Source organism: Lissotriton vulgaris, chromosome 4_1, assembly GCF_964263255.1.
Source record: "Lissotriton vulgaris chromosome 4_1, aLisVul1.2, whole genome shotgun sequence".
Taxonomy (NCBI): Eukaryota; Metazoa; Chordata; class Amphibia; order Caudata; family Salamandridae; genus Lissotriton; species Lissotriton vulgaris.
In genome coordinates this window covers 1,398,869,931-1,398,897,350 of record NC_141691.1, presented here as the reverse complement: position 1 = coordinate 1,398,897,350, position 27,420 = coordinate 1,398,869,931, and the positions used below count along the sequence as shown (strand labels likewise).

Sequence of the window (27,420 nt, the reverse complement as noted above, 5' to 3'; positions counted from 1 at the left end):
GTGGCTTGAGGTAGGTGTTGTTGGGCGTTTGAAGTGAAGATTTCAGTATTTTAAGAGGTTTGTATTATGTTGGGGATAGGGAGGAGGAGACCAAAGTTTAAAAAAGATGAGAGTTATTTATCTTTTGGACTAAGGAAGTTGAAAGTTTTGTGGTTTTAGCGCTGAGACGCCCCTTTGTTACAGTTGGAAGAGAGAAAGTTGGCTGGTCAAGTTCATGTTGTAAAGTATGCAGGAAAGATGGTAAACCTTAAGGGGAAGTGCTAGGGATACATTTAGGGGTGGGGGTAGGAGAAGACAGTCGATATTTAATGTATAGTGAGCTTTTTTAGTTTTGTAAGGCATTGCTGCCTAGAATTGGGATTTTTTTTGTGATGTGTACCTGCTTCTATAAAGCGGCCTTTTCCACACTAAGAAGTGTCTGTGATATCCTTGAGCCCTCACGCCCAAAAATGGATGGACAACTAAAAGGTAATTTCCTGGCTCCAGTTCATCAATTTACGGATCTTTAAACAGGAGGAATGTACAGTGTTTTACAATATAACGTGTGGCAGAACTCCAAATGAATCTGTGTTTACACCATGTCGTCGTCATAGAAATAACAGTGCCAATATTTAACTTGCGGTTTTTATTTTACATCCACTCTTATAATATACACCGGTGTCCCCACAGTTCAGGACAATCATAGTTGAAGGCATGCCTGGCTCGTCCAGTTCTGATCTGGGTGGTATTATTAATTTGTAACACTTAATTATTAAAACCGCAAAGGGTGGATGGTAGCCAGGGTCACAATACTTCAGACATTGTTTAAGAAACTATACACCATCATTCTTGTGTAATAAACATTTAAATACATTTATACATACCCTAACTACAGGCTCTGAAGAATAGTGGGCCCGGGGAATGCAACCTAGTCCAAGATGAAAGGTGTGTGAGTAAAGATAAAAGGATGCCCATGGAGAGCTGGCTGATGGAACAAGATCTGCCTTTTCAGTTTCAGATCCTCCTAGCCCAAAATCTTTTCAACCTTGGAGGAAAGGGTCAAAGGGAACTTCTCACATAAGATTTAGAGCCATCTCAGGACATGATAAGGGCAGTGGGCAATGTGAAAAAGGAAGCTGCCGTAATCCTATTCTAGTTGCAACCACTTACAGTGTTCTTTGAACATTTATGGCAGGACTGATTATGGTTTTCTGCCTGGCCCTGCACATATTGTGTTAGAGAATATGCAGTAATACCACACGTTTCCCCTCACTAATGTTACCAGGAAAAACCCCGGCAGAGTTCTTTAGGGGGAAAATGCAGCACATTCTGTGTTTCGCAGCTCAGAAAGCAGGAAAAACATGCGTTACTGCTTCTTTATCTATCATTCCTAAGTGTGGCACTTATGATTATGTGGTAATTCCGTACTCATGAAATACAACACCCCCATGACCAGTGTTTATTGGATGTTGTATTATGGCGTAAAATAATGGGGCACCTGTAATGGGAGCCCAAGTGTTCACAAATCTGAGGCATTTTTCAAACCAAAACAATTATTTGGTTGTAGTGTTCATGATTCTGCACTAAAAATAACAATCATCATTATCATACGCATGTCAATGTTAGGGGCTTTGGTTTAGCGGTGATTAACCAAGCAGCGTTGCCTAATTTATACATTTATTGAAATTTGATCACATTCTTGTTAGTGCGGTGCGAGGGAATCAGCGGTAGAAGGAAACCAAGCCATTGTGACCACAAATAGAGGAATAGAGTTGGTAACAGATCCGCTGTCTATTTCTTGGCGTTTATGGCCAAACCCAACATCACTGAGGAGAACCAATAGGAGGAGTTCCAGAACAAAACTAGGGTGTCTCCTTGTCCTACGTCTCGGGCTGGAAATCAACTTGTCCGAAAACATTTCTCAGACTGGAAGGTTGTCTGTTCCATCACTACTCTCACAGAAAGTCAGTGACTGCATGGGGGCACGCAAGGATAATTCTCATAAAGGATTCATGAGTGCAACAGTAATGTAATTTAAAACGGAAGATTTCCTGCAAATTTGTTGAAGTGTCCTCATAAATTGAATTAAGTTGCTCACTTTCAGATCAACAAAGGCCTTGAGTGGTGGTGCCCAAGCACGAATAGGGCCTACATTATGACAACTCAGCTGTTACTGTGAATCCAGCATAATCAATGTTCGTTCTTTTGACATATATAAGACACTGTTCAAGGTACACGCATGCTCCAAGTTATATTCAGTCCAATATATATTTAGTGAGTGTACCGCTCACAGGGTCAGATTCTGTTTACCATTATCGCCTAACATAGCTTATTAAAACGTAATTACAAATGAGCAGCTTTTAGAATCACAAGTGCCTCCTTTGACTTCATCAGCCACCTCTAAACCACATTTGACAGTAACATAGTTGGGAGGACAGATCCAGTGCTCCGGGTGGAAAAAGTGGTGTGGCCTCGCTCTGTCAGAAGGTTCACCAGAGTGTGCCGACCAATGCTCCAGTCCATAGCATGATGCTGTTAAACGGCAGGGCATTTCTTGACGCCAACTGCACCATGAATTTCTGAAATTTTGCTCAAATCTACAAGCTTGTCGTTGATTTTAATGTTCTGCAGGCAACCAACGTAGGAACTTCGGACCGGAAGATGTGCGATCTTCAAATCACCTGAAACAGAAAGGACAATTGGAATTTATGGAAAACACACAACTGTTTCTTTAAGCATTTTACCAAGTGTGAGCAGCATCTGAGGGGCCCATCCAAATTCTTTGCATCAGTAGAAACATGAACTGCAGACTGACTCGCTTCTAGGTGTTAGTGTGAATTGTAAGGTGGTCATTCACTCATTGTGAAAGAAGTTGTGATGCAAAAGCAAACTCCTCTGCAGCACATTAGCACCCTAGCAATTCCCAACACTCTGTAGAGGACCTTTTTAGGTGGGTAAGGAGGAAGTCTAACCTCAATCGTGCATTGTGTGCCTGACTACTCCTCTTGCATGGTTAACATATGGAATTTGTGAAAAGGGTTGTTTGTGTGAGGGGCACTTGCTCACTGGTGTTGCCTTGGTTTCCTAACTTTTGTGATAATCAGCCCCCACCTCGGGGAGCATACCTGGGGGTTGATGCTAACCTGCACTGAATCGGATCCACATATCTGGTCTGGAGTGCTACATGTTTATAGGGAAATGCACCATAATATTGTCATAAATATATTTAGCGCTTTTTACTGGGTGTCTGGGATCAGGAATCCATACATACGAGTATCCCCTGGGTGCAATAACAAGTATTTTAGTGTGGAGCCGCCTCAGTATTGTAGCATTCTTGCTAAAAGTTGTACAGGTAAACCATTTTGTTGTGTGGTGTTTTTATATATTTATCAGCGGTTTTACTGGGGCACAGCATGCACTCATGGATTCAATTCGCTGGCCTTGCTTCAGTGTTGGCCTATAAGTGCCTTGCCTTGAAATTGGTGATGCATTACCAGCTCAGTTCTGCAGGCTTCTCTCAAGGCTTAGCTTTCTGTAAGGACGTTTAGGAATGTTACCACCAGTTAGATGACTACGCCCTATGATATAAACCCAGTTTGGAAAATGAACATAATACTTATTAATTTCATTCTAAAAATACATTTAGTCAGTTATTGACTGGATTTTTTAAACCGCTCTGTCTACGGTGACACCGGCTTTGACGATGACCTTGTTTATAGGACACAATATGCCCTTCTTGTTGGCATCTAGTAAATATCTCTAATTACAGGTAAGTAATGAAGCCATAGACTGGTACAGCACACAGTAGGTGGAGTTACTGAGCCAGCACTTGAACTTCAGACTTTGTTATCCCAAGAGGCTAAACCTGCTCTTCTAAAACCCAACACATGAAAATGTTTAAATGACTTCCTGTTCACTTCTTGATTACTCTGCACTTAGCTCTATCCACCCCTCTGCTCGTAATCAATACTTAGTCTTCACCACATGGTACTTTGACCGTATAAAGGAGTCTGGAGTTTGAAATCTGATTTCCTCAGTTGTTTTTTTTATCATTTTAATTTGGAGAAACCGTGTATGGATACAGCTGCCATTGCAAAAACACCATTGTAGCCACTATACGTTCTCCCAGACAAGAGTAAATATGCTCAGGAAAAATTAATCATTATGTACATTGTTTCCAAAGATACATCCTGGGAGTGCTTAAAAGAGACACATCCATCTCAAAGCAAGTCCTTTGTGCCACTGACAGCTTCCTTGTACTATTAGCTACATTCCGTCACACACCATTGCGCGTCTTCTAGAGGCCACTCATGAACTGGAATACCTCAAGAGTAAGAGTATGCTTTGAAGTGGAGAAATGGACTGAGAAAATCAACAATCCTACCTGGAATGCCCCCGACGTAGAGTGACCCCTTGTTGACAATGGAAGGTGCAGACGGTGGGCCCACCGTGTGATTGCGCTCCAGGTCCACGTCAAGCTGTATCACATTCTTTCTTTGGATTACTGGAAAAAAACACAGCAGTTAGCTCTTGCTCCTCAAACACAGGAGTTTACACTGAGATGGTATCTAAATAATTTAAAATGGGTGCATGCAAATCTGTCAGAGGCGGGTGATCTCTGTGCTGTAGTGATTTATAAATGTTTTGAGATCGGTCATGAACAGCTTATTTATGAAGAAAGCATAGTAGTGAGTCCTCATAAATACAAATACTTAATACTATTGGAACAAAAACCAACCCTATTTATTTGAATTTGTTCTCATTGAATTGGTCTTTAACTTCTGTCTCTTCATATTACCTTTATTCTTTTCCATTACTTATCTCATTCCATCCGCTCAAACCTGTGGCTATAAACCCATCCCCTGCTTGGTTTCTGCTTCTCCTCTTGCCCTGTCTGTTAGGTTTGTTCTTGCTTTCGATGCGCTGCTCTGATATGGGGAGTTATTGGTGAAGAATTATAATGCTTTAAGGGTCATATTATCAAGCAGGGCGTTAAAATTATCGCTGTTTTAGCGGCAGAAAACTGCAGCTAAAGTGGCGATAATGGGCTTGATGATAATCCCTGGAGAATTCCAATAGAAGCCCATGTTCACACCAGAACATGGGTTCTATTGGAATTCACAAGGCCATATTATCAAGCCCATTATCGCTGCCGCTAAAAACGGCGATAATTTTTAACGCCCTGCTTGATAATATGCTCCTATGTCTTTACAATGAGCAAATAGCTCCATTTACAATCTCTGACTAATAAAAGTTTTCCCATTTTTTGACAGCTCACGTAAATCCTTCCTTATACAACTATGATTAAAAAAAAACAAGCCAACGTATGGCGAGGCTATCTTTTTTGTTTGTTTACGTTTTTTATTACATTTTAACACTTTAGATACAGTGAAGCATAAAAAATGTTTCCATTGTCGAGTTACATGTATAGGTAGACAGAAACAACGTAGGTACTTGAGTGTACATTGGTGATTGCTTTCTTTCATATCTGCCACAATATGTCATCACAGGCCCAGTATCACACATATGTTGAGGCTATCTGTGGGAGTCATATGTGTCCTGGGATAAGCCTATGGGTCAAAAGCTTGGTTGTGAAGCTACGCCTACCCACGGTTCTTGTGGGAGTCTTAGTATTCTGCCAGAGTGAGTGCGCATCGGTCCCTGTCCCCTACTGCCATTATCTGAGCCGCTGCTTTGTATCCTCAACTTAGAACTTGGGTGTTGAACTGGGGTACTGATTAGGGGTCGACGAGGAGAGAGGGTGTGTGTGCAGACGGAAGGGGAGTAAGTAGGTCCTCTGCAGGTGTGTGGGGCTTCTCTGCAGGTGTGTGGGGCTACTCTGCCGGCTGGCGACTATTGATGCGGGGGGGGGGGGGGGCTCGGCTAAAGCCTATGTCGGGTTTTGGGGTTATGCCCCATGGTGTGGACTGTGACGGGGCATCTGCGATAGGTGTGTGCTCCGACTCGTTATGTCAACCCACTATGGCGAGGCTATTCTTAATGCAGGACTTGAGCCATTATATATATAAAAATATCAAACCTTGGCCTACATTTTCAGGATGAACTTAACACCTTCTATGCTCATGACAAGCTCAGCTCGTCATGAGGCACAGTGCTCGTGTGCTCATGACGAGCTGAGCTCGTCATGAGCCGTGGAACGCTCACACGAGGAGATAATTCCCCTGCTGTGCTGAACGTTCCACGGAAACAGGTGTGGTCATGACGAGCTCAGCTTGCATGAGCACACGAGCACTGTGCCTCATGACGAGCTGAGCTAGTCATGAGCACGGGGGTGCTGTGCACGCCCCACTGCCCCCCAGCACAGCGGAGGAATTACCCCTGCTGCGAAGGGGTTAAGAACTGGGATGCAGTGCTCCTGCCCTTTGGCCCCCTTTAGAATGATTTCCTCATCATTTTAATTCCAGTGCTGGCAAATGTTTGTTTGCCCAGACTATGATTGCCCTAATAAACAAAAAAAACTGGCAAAAGGCAATCTGTGTCACTTCTCCATCACTCCATATGAACAAATCTCTACTGACAATATCGTGACTATACCTGACTGCAAATGTGACACACGCTATTCTCTGGTTTTAACATTAACAGCTCTGTGTTAAAAACCCTGCATTACCCGTCCTGCGAATACAGACCACAGTATAGATTTGATACCTGGCAATGGTTAAAAGGCAGGTTTAGATTACTCAAATGAAAGTCTCACCGCCTCTTAAGTAGGGAGTTTTGAAAAGAGATACAACAATATCAGAATCTGATATTAAGAAGGTAATTAACCCAACAGTGTGGGAATGAGCATTTGTCCCAGAGTGTATCAAAACATTTAGGCGCTGATTACAAGCTGTTTAGAGCGGAATTCCGTTGTGGAACTCCGCTCTACACTTTTATAAAGGTTCTGGTGTTCCCGCATCAGGATTTTCCAGGTGCCAAAACATAAGACTTGAATATACTGTATGGAAAATCAGGCCAGTAAAATCACTTTAAGAAAAGGCTGCATTGCTGCCTCAACATGTCCCTTGCCCTCACTAAAATGTCTGCTAAGGTGTGGAGGAAGTACATAATGCTCGCCCTTGTCAGGCAACATCATCTGGGATCCAATAGCACCGTAGCCCCCTTCCTCAGTCCCTACCCCCACAAACGAGTCCTTGCAGACATCTACCTCCAACGCAGGGTAGATGGCAAATATTTGTATTAAACCTTTCCCCCTAGAATCAGGTATACATACAGAATTCCATTTAGTAAATCCCAGCCACAAAGTTATTCCCCAGGGCTCTAACTTGTAATTAGAGGAATCCTCTGCAGAGATTTCGGCTGGTATTGGTAATATTGGAAGACCGGTATCGCTGCATTATTTACAACTCATAATCAGGCCCATAAGAGTTCTAACCGCTGCTAAGTAGACTGTCTTTTTTTTATTTTCATTTTTTTAAAAAGCTTCACTTACTTGCTATTTTGTGCCACTGCCCATCGCACAGCGACTGCTTCGGTGTCACCATCGTCGAGAACTCCCCAGCACCACCATTCACAGTGGCAGTCAGCTGCAAGAGAGGTACCATTTACATTAGTAATGATCAAGCAAAGGGCAAAGTGACCAGAGTGCTATTGTGTTCTGTGTAGTGAACCGCTTCAGCTTTAGGCCTAAATAGTGCAACGCTCTTATGTTCAACCCTCTTCCGTTTTACCCTGCTTGACAAAATGCTGGAAGACCCACATAGTGTTACCCTTTGAATCTACAAAGGCCAACACTGAACCCAGGAGACATATATCCTAGGACATAGAGTTTGTGATTAATTATCTACAAATAAACAAAAAAGGTTGACATTTCTAAACAGAACATATATGTGTGCTTTTTGGTTCTCCCTCTCAGACTACCTTTCAAGGTCCCCAAATCCAGTAAGATCCATTCCATTGTGTTGTCTATGAACAAAGCTTAAGACCAATTTGTAGACAGACAGACGACACCAACAAAGTTGTTCTCAACCAATACAGTAACCCTGAACTTCCCACGAAAGACCTTCTTTCCGCATTCATCTCAGTGGGTCAGCAGGGTGAGAAGTGAATTAATGAAGTGAAAGAATTGCTTGGTTAGAGCAATATTCCATTGTGACAGATGGTGGTACCATTTTTTTTTAAACCTTTATTTGGAGATAAGCCAGAGAAGAGGTAGTGCAATCATGATACATACAGTCGTACAAAGACAGTGCAATATGGCAATACAATCAACAAGTCCGGAGTACAGGTCGATATATAATACAGTGCAGACAGCAATGGATAAAGGCAAGTAGCAATCGCAAATGGGCATCATATAATGCATCCTATCAGAATAGCATACAATGGCAGGAGCAGAAGCTGTCAGCTCACATCCTAGGTGGAAGGAAGAGTCCCACCATACCAGCGAAGGATCCACCCTCCCATCATGATGTAGTCCACACAGGCCCACCTCCCTTTCGCCAACAGTAAGAAGACTGGCATCGTCCCAACATCCCGTTCACAGGAGTACCACAGAAGGGCATATAAATCCCCCATCTCAGCAGAGGAAGGAGATAATCCACCCCCCAACCAATGTCAAAGGCCCAGCAAATGTCAGTGTAACATCTCAAACTCTACGCCGGACTTAACCAATCCCAACCCGGTCCTCACTTTCAGAATCAGAGTCCTGTACCGCTCTAGTGAGGAGGTACACTTGTAACGGGCTCCAAAAATCTTTGGGCCTACACCTCACGGGCATCAGCTCCGCATAGACGTTATATTGGTCCTGACAATAAATGAGATCACGTAGCCAATCCTTAAACTGCGGCACCCTGCCACGACCCCAACAACAGGCCACTCTACGTTTAGCCAACAATAATGCCACATCAGCAAATCTACGATGGAGGGCAGGTACGTCCCTGGTATACCCCAGCAGTAGCACCAAGGGGTCGAACAACACTCCATCCTCAGTCATAATCTGAAGAGCAGCATGGACCTGAACCCAGTACTCCAGAACGCCCTCACATCCCCATGCCAGATGTAGAAAGTCGGCTCCCTCTGCCCGGCACCTAGCACATCTGTCATCTTCCGCTAAACGAAACCGAAGTTTCCTCGCCGGGGTGTAATAAAACCTTTGGACGAATTTGTAATGTATGATTTTCAGACGGCAACTGGAGGAGACATTAGCAGTAAGACCACAACAGTACTTCCATTGTTCGTCAGTAATAGTGACGCCCAGCTCAGTATCCCATTGCTCCCGCACCCGGCTGGCCGGGACAGCACGTTGCCGCCGAATGGCACCACACAGCTTCGAAACTAAATGGCGACCATCTGAAACCAAGAGTACATGGAGTGGGAGGGTCACCGCCGGTTCCGCAGGGAAATCCGGCAACAAGACACGTAGGCCCTGTCTAAGGCGAACATAATAAAACAGCTCCAAAGGGGAACAGTCGGCCGTTCCAAAAAACTGAGCCTGGGTACGGAAAGTGCCCTCATGGAAAACGCCACCCCACGTAAGGATTCCAAGCCGCTTGCAAAGACGCTGAAACCCCGTCTCCTGCAACAGAGACAAAGCAGGGTGATAGGCTAGGGGCAACGCCGGCGAGTAGAGAAAGGAAACCCCCAGTAATCGCGCCACCCGTTTCCAAGCGTCTACCGTGCACGTCACCGTCGTCTGATGCGTGTCCACATCGGTCACATTGCCAAGTACCATTCCCTCCAGTGGGAGCGGGTGGGCAACCCAATGTTCAGCCGCTACTTGTGGCATAAACGGCGTGGGGCGCATCCAATGGTATGCATAGTGCGTTTGAGCGCTAAGGTAATAAAGTTCAAAATCAGGGACATCAAAGCCCCCATCGGCATAGGGTAACGTAAGGGTAGCCCACGCCACACGTGGCTGTTTGCCCCCCCAGAACAATCGGAGGAGCTCCGATCGGAGCCTACGAAAAAAGTAAGCCCCAGGGTGATACGGAATATTTTGAAAAAGATATAGAAACCGGGGCAGGACCACCATTTTGATAAGGGACGCCCGACCAGCCATGGAAAGAGGCAACGACATCCACCTAGTGACGTCATCCGCCAGCTTAGTAATAGCTACGCCGTAATTAAGCCTGACAGTCTCTTCCCTGTCCAATGATACATCAATACCGAGGTACCGCAGCTCCGAATCGCACCACTCCAAAGGGAAATCTAGAGGAAATCTATGAACCGCCGCAGTAAGCGGGAAGAGTTGGGATTTCTGCCAATTGATGTGTATCCCGGAGACACCCCCGAAAGCAACCAGCTCACGCAATAGCGCATTAAGATTGGTCTGTGGATCCTTCACATAAAGTGTGACATCATCCGCATATAAGGAGATCCCGACCTGGCGTTGAAAACAATTGAACTCGCTCTGCTGGTGTCGTTGGCGAATCCTGCAGGCTAGGGGCTCTATGGCGATGGCAAATAGGAGGGGCGAAAGGGGACATCCCTGTCGAGTCCCCCTAGTAAGAGGAAACTGGGGGGAAAGCACACCATTCACCACCACTCTCGCCACCGGGTCGGTATACAGGAGTTTGACCCAAGATATAAAGATCCGAGGAAATCCCATCCGGCATAGGACATCAATAAGGTAACCCCACTCCACTGAATCAAACGCCTTAGTGGCGTCTAGGAAAATGGCGGCGACCGGGAGCTCAGGAGCAATAGTCGGGATAAGGGAAAACAGAGTCCGAAGATTGTGGGAGGTGGCGCGGCCAGGCACGAAACCAGACTGGTCAGGCAAGACAATAACAGGCATGAGCTCAGACAATCTGACCGCCAATACTTTTGCGAGTATCTTGACATCACAATTAAGTAATGAGAGGGGCCTATAAGAGCCCACGTCCAGGGGATCCTTACCCGGCTTGAGTAACGAGGTAATAGCGACTTCCCTCATGTAACATGGCAGCCGACCCTCCTCAAGGGATTCCTCAAAAACCTTGCGGAGAACGGGAGCCATAATATCCACGTAACATTTATAGAATTCAGCAGGAAGACCGTCCAAGCCAGTGGCCTTCCCGTTATTCAGGGACATGATGGCCCCCCTGATCTCCTCCACCTCAAGAGGTCTACCCAAGAAAGCCCTATGATCGTCCGACAGCCAACAGAGCGCCAAATCATCCAGGAATCCGCCATATCGTGTCTCTCCTGACTGCTGTGTTGTGTACAGTTGGGTGTAATGGTGAATAAATGTATGCTGAATCTCCGCAGTGTCCCTACAGCGAGTGCCATCCGGCAAAACCAATTCCAGTACGTCCGAACCATACCTTTGATGCCTAGTAAGCACGGCAAGGACCTTCCCCGGCCTCTCCCCTTCACAGTATCTCCTCGCCGTCCAGTACTTCCCCCTATGTTTAGCCTCCCTGGCAGCCTCTTCCTCATATTCTGAGAGCTTAGTGCGGAACTGGCCCAAGAGATCGGGATCAGAACCAGCCTGCAATCTGCGCTCCAGGTGTCGTAAATCACCCTCCAAGCCCTCGAGAGTTCGAACTATCAATTTAAGCATCCCGCAACTCTTGGAGATAGTGACACCTCGGATTGTAACCTTAAAAGCCTTCCATATCACCTCAACACTATCAACAGAGCCTTTGTTCCTCGGGAAGAACGCTTCCACCTCCTCGCCAAGTTCCGCCTTAAACACAGGGTCCAGCAGGGCAGTCGGGAAAAGTCGCCAAGGCGGACGCGGCCTGTGCAGCCCGGGCACAGAAAGCACAACCCTCACCGGGCAGTGATCAGAGTATGTCCGAGCCAGATGTACCGCCTCCCGCAGACCAGCTATCAGCCCCCTGGAGAGAAAGACATAGTCTAGCCTCGCCCATGAGCGTGAGTGTGCAGTGTAATGTGTGCCCTCTCTAGTGGCAGGGTGAGCATACCTCCAGCTGTCGATCAATCCAGCTTCCTCCACAATACCCCGCAAAACATCCCTAGCTTGCACATTGTACTGAGGGCATCCCTCCGACCTATCCAACAGAGCTTGAAATGCAAAATTGAAATCCCCCCCCCACACAATATGGGAGGCATCGACAGCAAGCACATGGCCCCACAGGGTAAGGAAGAAGGCTGGCGTATCAATGTTAGGAGCATAGCAATTGACAAAGAGCACAGTGATTTGCCCAAGCCGCCCCCATAGCAGCACATAGCGCCCCTCAGGATACACCACAGACCCCAATTCTTGAAAGGCAAGCGATTTCTTAACAAGAATAACAGCCCCACGAGCATACGAGGAGTACGATGCAAATACCCTAACCGCAGCCCACCGCCCACCAAACCTAGGAGCAGGCACACGCCGCAGATGCGTCTCCTGCAGGAGGGCCACATGAATAGCATGCCTATCCAAGTACTGCAGCACATTTCGACATTTCCTGGCATCATTAAGACGCCGTACATTCCAGGACAATATTGATATCTTGTCTATAGTTTCAGTCGACATCAGCCATGATCCGGGCACCATAGTACCCAGTGATACGGGGCATTGTACCAAACTCCCAGTGCAAGACAACAACAAGTCATCGGCCCACACCACAACCGCCCCAACACATACACTCCACAGACATCACAACCATCTCCAAACCAACCAACCAGAGCCCCCCCTCCCATCCCCAAACAACACCATCCGTGCAACAGGCACGCAAGAAGTACAATATACAAAGCGCGGCATACACATCTCTCCCGGTCCGCAACACGCACGCGAGTTCCCCACGTAGCACGATCTCGTCCATCCAGCAAACGGAAATAGCGGCCATGACACTCAGGCACAATGAGCACGGAGGCACAGTTCACATAACCAGTAAGGTCCAGCACGCCAGAGGACCAGCCAGTGCAGCGGTAATGCGTCAGTAGCCGCGCAAGCACACAGCAAGAGCAAAGAGCACCACAGTCCCATGGACCAGGCCGACCACGTGTCACCCACATAGTCCCCTCCCCCCTCCCACCTGATGAAACCCCAACTATCAGGACCCTCAGACACCCACCCCCCTCCATCCCCAAACATCCATCCAGTCAACCAACAAAGGACTAGAAACCAAAACATAGGTAATAGTGGTGAACACCCTATGGGGTACCCACTAGAGGTGCACAGCACCACTCCCACACACCACGCCAGTCTCCGAGCCAACGGGTCACACACGGCCCAGGCGCAGTGCGGGGGTGGGTGCCCGGAGCACATGAAAGTCGCCAACCATCGTTCCCATACTGACCCCAAGGGATGACATTCAAACACAAATCGGCAATCCATCATGGTTATCACCCACAGTACAAGGCAAGGTAGTGCCGGGGCCACAGAAACAGTCAAGCGCATGGGCGCGCAAAGCAGGCGCCATCAACGTCTCATGAGCGTAAATAAACACCCCATTCAGGCGTCCTCCTCCTCAGCCGCCGATCGGTCGCCTTCGGGGTCCCGGTCACCCCCCCGGTCCGCAGCAGATCGTTCCCGCTTGAGACGCTTTACAAAGTCCTCTGCATGCTGCGGGTTCGTGAAAAAGTGTTGCTTTGCCTGATGGGTCACCCTCAGCTTAGCAGGATAAAGCAAAGCGTAGTCAACTTGAAGATCCCGAAGTTTCTTCTTCACCCCCAGGAATTTACGACGCTGGTCCTGCACCATCGGCGTGAAATCCGGGTACACGGTAAAGGTAACCCCATCAAAAGAGAGGGTACGATTAGTGCGGGCAGCTCTGAGGGCAGCGTCCCGGTCGCGGTAATTTAGGAGCCGTGCAATTATAGGGCGCGGCGCAGCTCCAGAGGCCGGCCTCGGCCCAAGTGAACGGTGCGCCCTCTCGACAATGAACTGCGCAGAGAAGGCCTCCAATGGCACCAACAAGGAGTCTCTCCACATATGCCTCCATTCTCCCAACATTCGTCGTCTCCGGTACACCTACTATGCGTACGTTGTTGCGCCGACTCCTCGCCTCCAACTCCTCATTCTTAGCGGCAATCACCCGCAGTATATTGTCAATCCTCGCCAGCTGGGTGGTATGGGTGGCAGCAGTATCGTCATGGTCAGAGATGCGCTGTTCCGCCGATGTTAGGCGTTCCTCATTCACATCTAGTTTCTGCACCACCGCACCCATGCGCGACGACAGTTTGTCTACTTTGTCCACTATAGTGGCAAATCCTTGCCTCATCTCCTGCATCATCTGCTGAAAGTCCGGGGCGCGTGGCTGCAGCTCCGCATCAGCGACAGGTGGGGGGGGAGAACGCGAGCTCCCAGCTTCCTGCACCAGGCGCGTACCCCTCCTGGCCGCCCCCGAGTCAAAGGACAGTTTGGACTGCTTAGTGTCCGGTTTCCCCATGATAAACCGCTACCAGCTCGAGGGGGCACACAAATCAATAAAGGTCGAGTCGTAGGCAGTTTCCAGCACGCAACAACTCACCACAGCCGGGGGCACGAGCAGGCATGGAAACCCCGCCACTCCTGACGAAACAATGGCCGCCGCTCCCCTCAGGTCAAGGGCTCGACTCCTTCGCGCCTAAACGACAGGCCGCGGCATCTCCGCTATCCCACAGCTCCGGTTCAACTCGAAGTAGAGACCGTCACCAAGTCTCGCTCCAGGGGATCGCTCAGCAGCGCGTCCAGTCGGCAATCTGGTCCGGAGGGGGGAGGGGGACCTGGGCCTCTACCCCACGTGCGAAGCCTCGGGCTAGAGCAGAAGGTGACGCCGGGCTATGGAACACCCGGCTTCCAGAGCGCCAGTCGGGGAAAACTTGGAGCCCTCGTAACTTCGGCCAGCAAGCACCGATCGGCACAGGAGTTGGACCGTGGGTGGCCAGCAGGCAGACCAGCAGGAATGTGGGGTCAGATCAGGGCGCAGTGATGGTCAGCAGGATCAATATACGGATAAAAGCTCCGGGCAGCAGGAGCCTCACGGCAGTGCGGCCATTCTGCAGTGCGCCCTCTAGCGCCCCACAGATGGTGGTACCATGCAATAGCACACATTATCAAACAAGTGGCTGAGAAGAACACCTCTTCACAGAGTGAAACTTTTCACTACTTTTACCCAGCAATGAAACAAACTTCTAATTTCCTTGTATTTTGTACCAATAGGAGAGCAGAGGACCAGAAAATATGTTCACATAAATAGAACAATAATGCCTTGTTTAACAAATAATTCACTTTGATGAGTGAAGGAAGAACTCACCCTTCCGGCTTCCATGTGCAGGCTCAGGTAGCCAACTTTGGTGTTGCCAGCATGTATCAGGACGCCAGTGAGATTCCGTGGTCGAATACTGAACACCATCTCGAATTCCAAACCCAGCACAAAAGAGCGATCTGTGAGGCAATGTAGGACACACCATGTTCAAGTAAGGGACAATACAGATTTGTGTACAGCAAGAAAGGTCTTATATCTGGTGAAGTGCAACGCACCTATGAGGAGATGCCCCCCGGCATCTGAGAAATAGACCCCCTTCTCTGAAGCACCTTCGAAGCACGGGGCAACCCCGAACAGCTGAGTTGGAGTGGTCATGCTCTTTCCATTCATTTTGAAGTTTCCTAGGCAGCCAATGACACTTTTCTTTGGTGTATTCTGGAAGTGAATGTGGATAACATTAGAAATCACACGGCCAACATTTCAAATATAACATTGTTGAACGGATGCATTTATGTATATTACATTTTGATGTAGTGGCACTCTGCCCAGTACTGATGTTCGTGCAGTCGAGCCATGGAGATAAAACCTCCTTACTGGATAACAATAAGGGTAGAACAGAGGAAGCTAAATCACAAAAAATTCCAATGCTTGGCAGAAACGTGTCCACACTTAAAGTAGTTTACCACAAATTACATAAACTGCCACACCTATAGTGAGTTGACCTGCCACCCAATTTTACTTCTTATTAAAGAAAACAATTTACATCCATCGCTGGTACAGTTTTTCAAATTTGATAATTAGTAGGCATACAAACATGTGCATGCTGAGGCATGTACCAGTCTGTACGGATGCGGTCCAGTAGGTAATTGACCAACTGTCAAACCTGTATAGATGTAGATTGCACTTCTCTCCTCCACATGGATAGATATTGCTATCCTGGGCAAATCACTTGTTCATTTTTGCCTTCATGCCTTGGCAATCCCAAAACTGTCAGTGCTTAATAACAACCTCAGCGCTATATAAAACAAATGTACGGTTACGTTTATAATTCTTAATACTGCATGACAAAAATGGCATCTGCAACAGTCCACCATGGAGGTGGATGGTCCGTATTTGCCAGAGGGACTGTAAGGAGGAAGCAGATATAACTGAATTCAGTGGCCACCTAGGAGTTGAGCGTGTGTACCGCTTCACATCACTGCATCCTGAATGGAAAATTATCAACTCTGCTTTTCCAGTTTCACAATGAAAGTGCAAAGCGCCATTGACAGCACATTGTACCCACCTCAATGCCATTTAAAGAGAAATGGGATGCTCTGATCCATGACAAGAATTGCTGTGTTGGGTACCAAGTCAAAGTAAGACCCTTTCTGAATTGAAAAGGGGCAAACAATTTTGAATTTAAGTCAGTGATTACTCCAATCGTAACTAATGTGGATTGTTCAGAATGAGACTCCCGTCTGCTGTAACCTGTGCAACGCTCTGCTACTCCAGTATGGCGGTGGATGGGACTTTAGGAAAATCTGCCACTTGTGCCAGTGTGTTATCCTTTTGTTCGTCTGAGAGAAATCTTATTGTCTTCAGGTACCCATCGTTCTGAAGGACTGATATGCAGAGCTTGGATTGAGTGGCGTGCTCTGCATAGAACAGAATCCTATTCTCAGCACAACAAAGTGTCTCGCCGCAGTAGGGTTCAGAGCATTACTATTTCTACTTTAACCTATAGAAGTCAGGGGAAATGGATGTAAACGTGACGTGTGTGATAACACTCACTAAGTTGTATGTAACTGACGACTGCTACTTTACATCTCTCTAGTATCAAGTTTTAGTACACAAGCGTCAAAGCAGACAACATTCAACGAGTAAAAACACAGTGAAGCATGTATTTATTTAAGCTCACACAATCTATTTACCTTTCTATGTCTCATTTCTAAAATGTTGTCCTCTTTGTTTTTTTAGTGTTTTATGTTTTAAGTGGTTATTTATTTTATTTTGGAGACTGTAGGAAGCTGGCTCTGTATATACTATACCAAAGTGAGGTATAGTGTGCACATAGTCCAGTGGAACCCAAAAGGTAGGCAGAGGTAAAGTCCATAGCACCTCACTCTCTATTTGTGGGAGTGTGGTCGAGCAGTAAGGCTTTATCATATGACAGTGTTAAGCATTTGTTGTACACACTGGGTCAGCAAATGAATTCACACACTCAAAGACTGAACTTCAGACCACTTGTGTTTGTATAACAATATTCTTTTAGTTATTTTGTTTTCTAGAACCAAGCAAGCCTGGCACAGGTAAGTAATAAATAATTTGCAGTAAACATACGGTTGTAATACAGTTTGGATTGTAATTGTATATGCACTTTGTTTTGATTTACAGTACTGTTACTGAGAAATGCAATGCTTTGGAAATACAGTACATATACTTTGAATGGGCTTTTTAGTAAAATGACCGGTACATTACTTTCAGATTATTTTCTTACACAGTGTAGTATACCTGGATGCTACTCTGGGACATTTCCTGTAAACAGGTAAATAAAAGTGTTTTTGTTATTTAGTACAGTTGTAAAATGTTTTCATATGTTTTCCAACTCCACACTTAAAAACTTTTCATAGATAAATGGTCAATGTTATCCTATGGAGGAATATACTGTTATCGGTTCAAAGGTAAGTACTTTGTTGTGGGAGTTGGTATTCTGAGGTTAGACTCAGGGGTCTCCCAGGGTCAAGGATGCACTCTTGTTACACCCTCAGCGGCACTAGGGCGGCCAGGTGCAGAGTGCTGAGGTCCAATGTTATTTAATGGGGGATAAGGGGCCTCCAGTTGGTGGCTGCTGACTAGCAGGCCACTGGGTTGTGGGAGCAAAGCTCCCGGACTTAAGCTCAGGGTAAATGGGGGTTTAGGCGAGCACAAAAGATGCACCGTCAGCAGCACTGGGGCGGCTGGGTTCAGAGTGCTCTTTTGGCGTCAGAAACCCTGTAGTTTTCAATCAGCAGTCTCCGGTTTGCAAGGTCTTCTGCGTGCGACCACCACGTGGAGAGGTAAGTTGGGATGTTGGGGGTTGGTTAGGCACCATCGGTTGGGCGACCCAAGGACGTGGGGCTTCGGGTGCAGGGGTGCCTTTTAGGGTCAGATCTTCTTACCAGCTCCTGGTCGCAGTTGGGGGGACTGTTTGGTTTGAGACTGCAGGTGTCGGCTGGAGGCTTGAGGCAGGTCAGGGGTCGTTGGATCTAGGGTCAGGATCGCCAGGGAGACCTCCTCTTGGTGTTGGGCCACTCGAACTTGGGCCTTGGGAGTTGGGTGCAGAGCAGAGTGGTGCATACTTGTGGATCCTTGCGGAGCTGGAGCCTGCTTTTGTAACAAATCCAGTGTTCACAGGAGACTTTGGGATTGAAGGCAGGCAGGTCCTCCGAGTTTCTTGAGGTTGCTAGCTGCAGGACACACCAGGATTTTGTTGGAGCAGGTTCGAGGTGGGGACAGGCCGGTAGGGCTCGGGCCAAGTCAGTGGCCACCCTCCTCTTGTTAGCTTCAGCACAAATGTTCGGTTCTTCTTCTTTTCTTCTTCTTCTCGTTTCTTGTCTGAGAAAGCAGGGTTCAGGGGTGCCCCTAAATACTAGATTTAAGGGTGTTACAGGTAGGTAAAATGTTGGGACCAATGGGTCCCTTCCCTTGGTGGGTAGACACTCTATTATGCCACCCTTCCCCTCCGTGGACCCTACCGATTCTAGGGGAGGAGGCTTGGCACCTCGTCCCAGGATGTTCATTGTTTCAGGCCCCGAGAGCAGCAGGCTCTCGAACCAGGGGTCCAGAAACATGTCTGGTGGCGGCAGCTGAAAGTAGCCACTCAGCCTGGACACTAGCGGTAGGTCGTTTTTCAGGGGGCCTCTCTAAGATGCCCTCTGTATGCATTTTTCATTAAATTCCATACTGGCATCAGTGTGGGTTTAATGTGCTGAGAAGTTTGATACCAAACTTCTCAGTTTTCAGTGCAGCCATTATGGTGCTGTGGAGTTCGCAATGACAAACTCCCAGAACCATTTACTCTTAATGGCAGCACTGTACTTACAATGTCTAAGAATGGACTTAGACACTATAGGGGTACAGGGCTCATGCACCTGTACCCTCACCACTGGTATAGGGCATCCAGCTAGAGGGGTGACTGATCTATGCTAGGGCAATTAGTTGTAGGCATGGCACACAGGGATGTGTGCCATGTCGACTTTTCACTTTGTTCTGCACCAAGACACGCAGCCTGCAATGGCTGTGTGTGAGTGTAATGGTACAGGACCTCAACGGGTGACTTAATAAGTGCTCCAGTCCTTAAAGGTCTTCCCTGGTCACAGTGCCCTGGGTACCTGTGGTACCATTTATCAGGAGCTGCCCTGTGGCCAGAGATGCTAATTGGGTTTTGTTTTTAATGCAGGTTTAGGGAAAGATTGGCAGGAGCCAGGGGCACACTCAGTCAAAGCACATCAGCAGTTCAGCAAAAAGTGGGAGCTACCATGCAGAAAGAGGGCACTTTCTCACAGAGACTAACATATGTTAGGAATAATTCTGGTAGCAACTAATGTACCTATTGGTACCTCCCATTGCAATACAGCTTTCATTTTAGATGCTTGTTTATGGCAGCCAGTGAGATGGATCGGTGGAAAATATATATTGAGTAGAAAGAAGTTCCTTCACCATTGCAATCTCAAAGCAAAGCTTTAAATCCATTCACATTTATTTTTGGATAGTCTGAGTTTATTAGTTCAAAAGTACATGTTGCAGTTCAGCAGTACACAGAGTGGACACTTAAAAAGCCTGGCATGCTCTAAGCTCTAGGCTTGATCTCTGCATGGTTGTAGTGTCCAAGAAATTAACTGTATACATGGCACTTCCTGTCGACTTGTGAGTATCGGTGGGATTGAGAAAAAAGGTATTGAAGTAAGTTGAGATACTTTACACTGATCTCTTTAGTTATTTACGTACATTTACTGATGCCTCTGTGAGTAGCCCAAATATGCTATTACCTGAAGTCTCAGTGCTGAAAAGCCACCCAAGTAGATTGGGGACTTCATGTCAAAGGCGGAATCACTTTTCAGGCTTCCTTTCCGAATCCTCAGGCCATCGATCACAAGACGCCCGTTTTTGCCATCCCGGCTGAAAACCACCTGGTGAAGGACAAAAAATATTGGTATTAGGTATACATCACGTCACTCTTTCATAGGCTTCTGGTGGCTTGCCATATTCTAAGCTCACCAGTGGCATATCTAGTCTAAAAGTGGTTCCGGTAAAGACTTAAAGAAAAACTCACCTCAACAGCATGAAAACCTAATTGTATTTCCCATACCCTCACAACTTATTGTTTTTGCCTCTAACTACAAACCTATCCCTGTAACTGCTGAAGCGCTTACTACAGGGAGAAATTTCTAATGTACCCATCTGCATTAACCAGTAGCCTAGCCTGCGTGCCATGGGCCCTAGAGTGGAAGGAAATGGACCCGCTAGGTGCTGTTTGAGTTGTAAAATACAACAATAATTAGGGTTGGATGGGTCACTCTGTACTCTGGGCCCCAGTTCAACTGCAACTGCTTCAACAATGGATCTACACTCCTGGTATTAACACATGACACTGATGGACAGCAATAGTACTTAAAAAGAAAATGTATATTAATATTTCCCAAAAACAGTTTCAGCCGAGATAGCAATAAAACACAACTGTGGTACTTACTGTGTGCCACTTGCCATCGTTGTATGTCTCTCTGCTTCGGATCTTCATTTTATCTCCTTTGCTACCCATTGAAAAGACAAAGCGTCCTTTAGACATGTGAAGAGACATGTGAGAGTTCCCTGTTTTATTGGCAACTGAAAATATCAGTCCTTCGGATACCGCTGTCTGCACATCAATAGAGAAGTGGGACCTTTATTGGGGAAGAAGCAGGAGAGATGTCTGTAAAATAGTTACTTACTATACGGACCACTGGAATCATACAATTTTGCACCATATATCACATAATCATCTCCTGCATAATCTGATTCTAACAAAAAAAATTGTAGCTCAAATGGATCAAAAGTTACTAAAACCACAGTGATACATGTTGTTGTGCATCGGAAGGCCCTTCTCAAAGATTGACTGGTCACCTATCTGTTGCTTATTGTGGTATTTGGGTGTTAAACCAGTTTTAATTCTTTCTGATTAATTTAGTCCACTCTGCCACATAATGTGGTCCACTTCCCAATATGGACTACAATTTGGTTCAAAGGAGAGAGTTCGCCCTCCTCTTCCCTAGTACATTAGACCCTATAGTTCATCGGAATGGGAATTCAACAACATGGTTGGGTTTGTTTCATACAAATTTTTCAAAGTTTGGTTTATCCAAGAAATGGAACGTTGTCATACAACAGCAATTTCATCAGTAAGAAGCAAAAGAGATCCGTGATAGAGAGATGAGGGACCAAGAGATAGTGAGAGAGTGAAACACAGAGAGCGCAAAGAAATAAAGAGGAGTATGCAAGTGAGATAGCATGGGGAGTAAATCAAGATAGAGTTAAAAAGAGAGAGGGAGTGCGACAGAGACAGAAAAAATAATGCACAGATGGAGAGTGAGAGACATAGTAAGAGAAAAGGATCGAGAAAAAGAGAGATAGACGGGGAAAAAGAAAGAAGGATAGAGAGAGGAAGAGAGAAACCAAGTTAAATTAGAAACAGAGAAAAGGAAGGAGTGGGAGAGACAGTGAGAGAAAAAGCTTGATAGATGTCGAGAGAGAGAGAGATGAAGTGAGAAAGCAAGAGCGATATAAGGATGGAGGCAGCAGGAGAAAGAGAGACAAAACAAAAGAAATAAAGAAAGTGACTTAAAAAAGACAAAGAGAAAGGGAAAAAAAGACATACGGAAACAGTGAAACGGATTTAAGGACAAATGGGGAAAGAGAGATAGGAAGAGCTAGGGTGAGAAAAAGAGAGATAGAAGACCTATAGAAATTCAGAGAAATAGAAAGGTAAAGAGAGACAGAAAGAGAGAAAAACAATAGAGATAAACTGAGAGAAAGCTAGAGAATGCTGGCCATAACAAGAAACAGTAGGCGACAAAACTTAGAGATGGCATGAGAGCAGAGGTGTAGGAAGGGGATTGCGGTGGGTGATGGTCGTCCCAGGTGTCATCACTGAGGGGGTGACAAAATGGTAAAAATATTTGTTTTAAACACATATTTTTGCCATTTTGTCAAGCCGGTGGTGACAAGAAATGTTCTGCACTGGGTACCACCTGACCTTGCTACGCCACTGCATGAGAGAAGTAAAAGGAGTAATAACAAGAAAAAAGAGCTAGATACTGAAAAAATCAGAGGTTACAAGGACATTATAGTTAGGCTCAGATTTCACTCATACAAAACCATTAAAATTCAGCAGTTAAGTTACTTGAGCTAACTGTAACTTACGCCCCCGCTTATGACCTCACTTATTACATCACTCATGACATTATTGATGACATCAATGATGACATCTCAAATTACATCACTCATGACATCATCCACAGAACCAATCACACCCCCATCCAACCTCTCATAGGTCCACTCACACACCCACACAACCACTCACATACACATTTGCAGACCCATTCAACGACTCACACTTTGACTCACTCACTCATACAGCCACTAACACAGCCAAATCACCCACCCATACAGCCACTTACATGGCGACATTTGAGCATATTGTTCATTAACAATAATTGCACATCATCACATACATTAAAGAGCGCACAGTGTGGGCATTAGAGCCGGGTATTGTTGCAATAACAGCACGCAAATCACTTTTTTTGCTGATCAAAATTGTCGAGTACATTCCATAACAGGAATGCCAACCATAGAGAAAGTGTTCAGCGAAATTTGAGGATACCGCGTGTTGAGTCGTTGGGTTAGCTTATGGATTAGCAGTTGCATGCACTCGGGGATGGCAAGTCGGCAGCACTGGAATTGAGAGACTCCATATGTGATTTTTTTTAAACCACTATGGAGACAGTTGTTCACAAGTTCCTGCCTGATTGTTTACACAGAGGACATAAGATGCGATCCTCCGCTCACCTACAGGAGACACCTTTGTCAGTTTTAATCGGTTATGTTGAAATAACAGCATCAGTACTCATAGAGCAAACATTCAGTAGCACCTGTCTGTGCGAGGTCAGTAAGTGTTGTTTTCTACATTCCCTCCCTAAGCACTTTGCTGGAGGGTGTATGTCACCACTGTAAAATTTCAAGAATATTTTACTAACATACATTGGACCGATCGCAACGTGCAACATTTGAATTTTGTCCTTGTTTCCCACAGAATACCCCTGATGAAGGGACTAAAATTGTCCCAAAATGCATTGGGTTCTTCAATCGCCACACAGAAAAATGTGTTGCATGACTGATTTGTCATGATGTAGTTTATTTTTGTTCTTACTTCAGATTAAGTGTAAATTTGATGCAGCAATGCTTATTGTTTGAACAATGAATAGAAGCATCTTCAAAACTGTTTTGGTCTAAGGGAAACAGCCATTACAACGCGGCTGTTACTTCGCAGGCCGTTACGTCGCATGCGTTACAACGCATGCGACGTAACCACGCGTACACTTTACGACGCAGGCCATTACATCGCATGCGCATTTAAAACGCATGTGATGTAATGGCATTGGAGCACAGACAGCAACGCAGGAACCGGGAGCAGAGACTCGGCGGCACTGGGAACGGACCACGAGGAAGGAGAGAAGAAGTGGGATTAGGATTTAGTGTAGTCTCAGGTGGTATTAGTGTAGGCGCTAGGGCTCAGGGTTGTGTCAGGGGGTTGTAGTGTATGCTAGTGTTTAAGTCTTTAGGGCTTAGGGTAGTGTAAGAGGGTTGTAGTGTATGCCAGTGTTTTAGACTTTAGGGCTTAGGGTAGTGTAAGGGGGTTGTAGTGTATGCTAGTGTTTAATACTTTAGGGCTTAGGGTAGTGTAAGGGTGCTGTAGTGTATGCTAGTGTTTAAGAATTTAGGGCTTAGGGTAGTGTCAGGGGGTTGTAGTGTATGGTATTGGTTTAGGCTTTAGGGTTGTGTACGCAGGCCCGGGACAGACTGTCCGTAGGGGTAGGGTCGTGTTTTGAGTACTGTTTTGGGGTAGTTTTAAATTGTGTACTGTAGGGTATTATTGTGGGCTGTGTGTTTGTAGGGTAGTGTGTTAGTGTTTGCGGGATATTTAGCGATTTAAATACATGCGGGAAAGTTGAGTACGATGTAAAGGCATATAGTATGCATTTCAAAGGAAATGCGAACTAATGCCATGCGTTGAAAAAACATGCGTTGTGACGGTGCATGCGAACTAAAAACCGCGTTGTAAAAGCACGCGTTGTTTTAGTTTGCGATGTATCATCATACATCCTAACACCTATACTTTATAATAAGTAGTGCGTGTTGTAGTCCTAGTTACCGCCTTGGGACTTGGCCACTGTTTGAATCATAGAGAAAGGACATTGCTAGAAACCCTCCATATTTGGAATTGATATTGCTATTTGCCATTGTGTCACACTTTAATGGCCACCCAGGCACTAGAGCTCACAGCACGTTCAAATTGGGAATAGTGTGGATTTATAATATCGAGACCACATATACCAGAATGCATTTCGATGATGCACATCTGTCAGCACTGATCCTGAGCACTTACTCTGTGAAAACACATAAAGTTACTGTTGCTGTAATATTACATGTTTACTGGATACACTTAATAACTCAACAATTAAATAGCAACTGTAACAGTTTTCTGTGAGGATATTTGACTGCACAGCATGCAAGACGTGTGTAGAAATGGAAAAAACACTCTGTACTATAAAAAGTGTTGTAGGACGAAAATATGGTAGCCTGTGAAACAAGGTCCAGGTGACTGAACATGTAGAGTGCGTTTCATTTGTGCTGATTGATTTTGTTTAAATAAAACGTGCATGTTTCCCACTGACTTGGAGTGTTGTCTGTTATTCTTCCCATGGTCTTGGGAGGTTGCGAGTTGAATACATTTCTGCAAGCCCTGCAGAGACATCGCACCACCGCCTTAAATTTCGTAAAGAGCACCAGAGGACGCCCATCGGAGGGATGATTTGGAGGACATATATATAAATATATATATAATATATATATCACTTTCGAGCAGTCCCTAAAGTCTGAGATAGCCTGTAAAAGTCCAAAATATAACACTTATTTGAGCGTTATCGTTAGTGGAGGTGGGTGGTCCCAGCAGCAGTGGACTCCTTTGAAATAGCCTGGATTCTGGCACTTATTATTATTTTTTATATTATTTATTTATTTTACAAATTAAGCACTAGTGCAGTATAAGAAAAGAATGCACCACTAACTATTCACATTTTTCTCACTGCTGCATAAATGTATTTATCATATGGTGGTGTAAAAGGTAAACTCCATATGTCATGAATGTTAGTTGCAATGAATAAGGGCCGAAGGGACCTTTTGACATCTCTCACCCTGTATAGATTGTATATGTTCTGTGAGCTAGAGCTGTTTCCAGCCATAGCCAAAAAATATAGTATACAGTTGAAAAATCCGAACTATTTTAGGTTTGGTAATGACCTATAGATAGTCTTTGGGGCTTTTTAGTTCAGTGTTGGTCAATAACAAAACATCTGACTGAAAAGCATTGAAGTACCTGTCCCGTGGGGAATCGGCCGGGATGCTGTGCAGCAAGCGACTGTCAGGATAATCACCAAACTGATAACTTCCAGCTACGTAATGTGTCTGGGATGTTGAAACGCAGCCATCAAAGTTTTGTTGTGCTCCAAATTTAAGAGAACGGCTCCTTCCTGTCGGCTGCTGTTTAGAAGATATTAAAAAATGTATTATGATATCTGCTTACCACTGTTGATCGTAAGTGGAAGAGAGAATTGTTTGTGTCAATGGACTTACTGTGTCAGAAGCACTTCTTTTAGCGCTACCAGGGTTTCTCCACTCCTCTATCTTCATTGCAAGAGGCGACTCCTCCAAGCTGCATGTTCCCAGAGACACTTTGTTCTTAGCAATGTTATCAGCGAGGTTAAGGACTTTGGGAACCTTATCCGATCTGGAAATATAAACAATAAAATCATTCACAACATAGGCATAATTGAAGACTGGTGCAGATTGGATTATCCTTTTCTCCAGATTATCCTTAACTTTAGGAGCATGGAATAAAAGGGAAGTTATTTTATTTTGTCATTGAAATGTCCATCTACTCCAACTCCATTCCTTGGATATTTGGGAAAAGTGCAGCTTTGCAAAACGTTTAAGAAGGTTTGAAAAGCTGTAATTTTGATTTGCCTAAATGTGCTGCCCGAGGCCACTGCTCAAGTAAAAAAACTAAGAATACCGTCAAAGATAGATCCGTTAAACTAGTGACTGTTTGAATGGAAGACAATTTGCTCCAATGACTAGGTTGACTACTTTAAAATCTGGAGATCTCCAGTCTCTGCATTGGGACTTCATCAAAAATGGTTTGATTCTGGGCAATTCACTATACCTCCCTTTCGCTCAGGTTACAATCACCTGTATATATATTTTTTGGAGTTTTAGATACATCATATATTATAATGATGTAGACACCAATGGAATCGTGTTTAATGTAAAATGCGTGCAATTGAGAAAATATGCATAATGTAATGTAAAAGCCAATTAGCGGGATTTACCATGTATATTTTTCTACTTCGCAAAATGTCCTTCTTTCATTCTCATCCTCACCAATACATTTCTTTGAAGAACGACTGTTTGAAGTCTGCCTGGAGCATCATTAAGGATCTCTGGGAACGCTTTTATGTTCTTGTGTGAACGCTAGGTAAGCTAACTTATACTTTGTCTTTTTAGTGTGCATTTTATCCAGTTGTGGGCATGCCAACATAACATGGTAGTACCGTATGCTATCTGGTGTGGTATTGGAATCTACAATGAGTGAATATAAGAAAATTAGATTGATTCGCGTTGTAAGATGTCAGGGGACACACAACCCCCTTTTCTTCTCTTTTCACTGTGATATGTACATGTTCACGAGACCTGTTGAATGTTGTTCAGGTCAACGGATTCAAATCACACAATGTCTGTTCCGCTCTGTTTCCTTGTAGCACTTGGGGCCCAAAACACATTGGGCCCTGTACATGAAAAAATCAGTATGGACAGAGATTTACTTCTCTGCCTGAACATACTTTTACATTTGTTTCCCATTCACAAATATTCCCAGTAGTACATTGGGATTACTTAACACTTGTGGTAGAGAAATCCATTACAGTAAATGCATTTCTGTCTCCCATGAATACCTTTAGGAATTTGTGGCAGGCGTAAATAATGTAACTCTATGTTTACGGCAGAAAAGACCTTTGTGAATGAGTGCCAA

At 45.3% G+C, this 27,420-nt stretch overlaps 1 protein-coding gene across 1 annotated transcript in view; it reads right to left on the bottom strand.

The window, feature by feature from the left end:
• Positions 1–610: 610 nt before the first annotated feature.
• Positions 611–27,420, bottom strand: part of LAMA3 (laminin subunit alpha 3) — a 1,118,674-nt gene continuing 1,091,864 nt past the window's right edge. The window contains exons 71-79 of the mRNA XM_086917979.1: positions 25,968–26,121; positions 25,711–25,874; positions 20,773–20,962; positions 20,072–20,212; positions 15,338–15,497; positions 15,111–15,241; positions 7,433–7,526; positions 4,364–4,483; positions 611–2,660 (exon numbers count right to left, since the gene is read on the bottom strand). Of these exons, the coding sequence (XP_086774105.1) occupies positions 2,515–2,660; positions 4,364–4,483; positions 7,433–7,526; positions 15,111–15,241; positions 15,338–15,497; positions 20,072–20,212; positions 20,773–20,962; positions 25,711–25,874; positions 25,968–26,121 (1,300 nt within the window). The 3' untranslated portion in view covers positions 611–2,514. The remainder of the gene's footprint in view (positions 2,661–4,363; positions 4,484–7,432; positions 7,527–15,110; positions 15,242–15,337; positions 15,498–20,071; positions 20,213–20,772; positions 20,963–25,710; positions 25,875–25,967; positions 26,122–27,420) is intronic.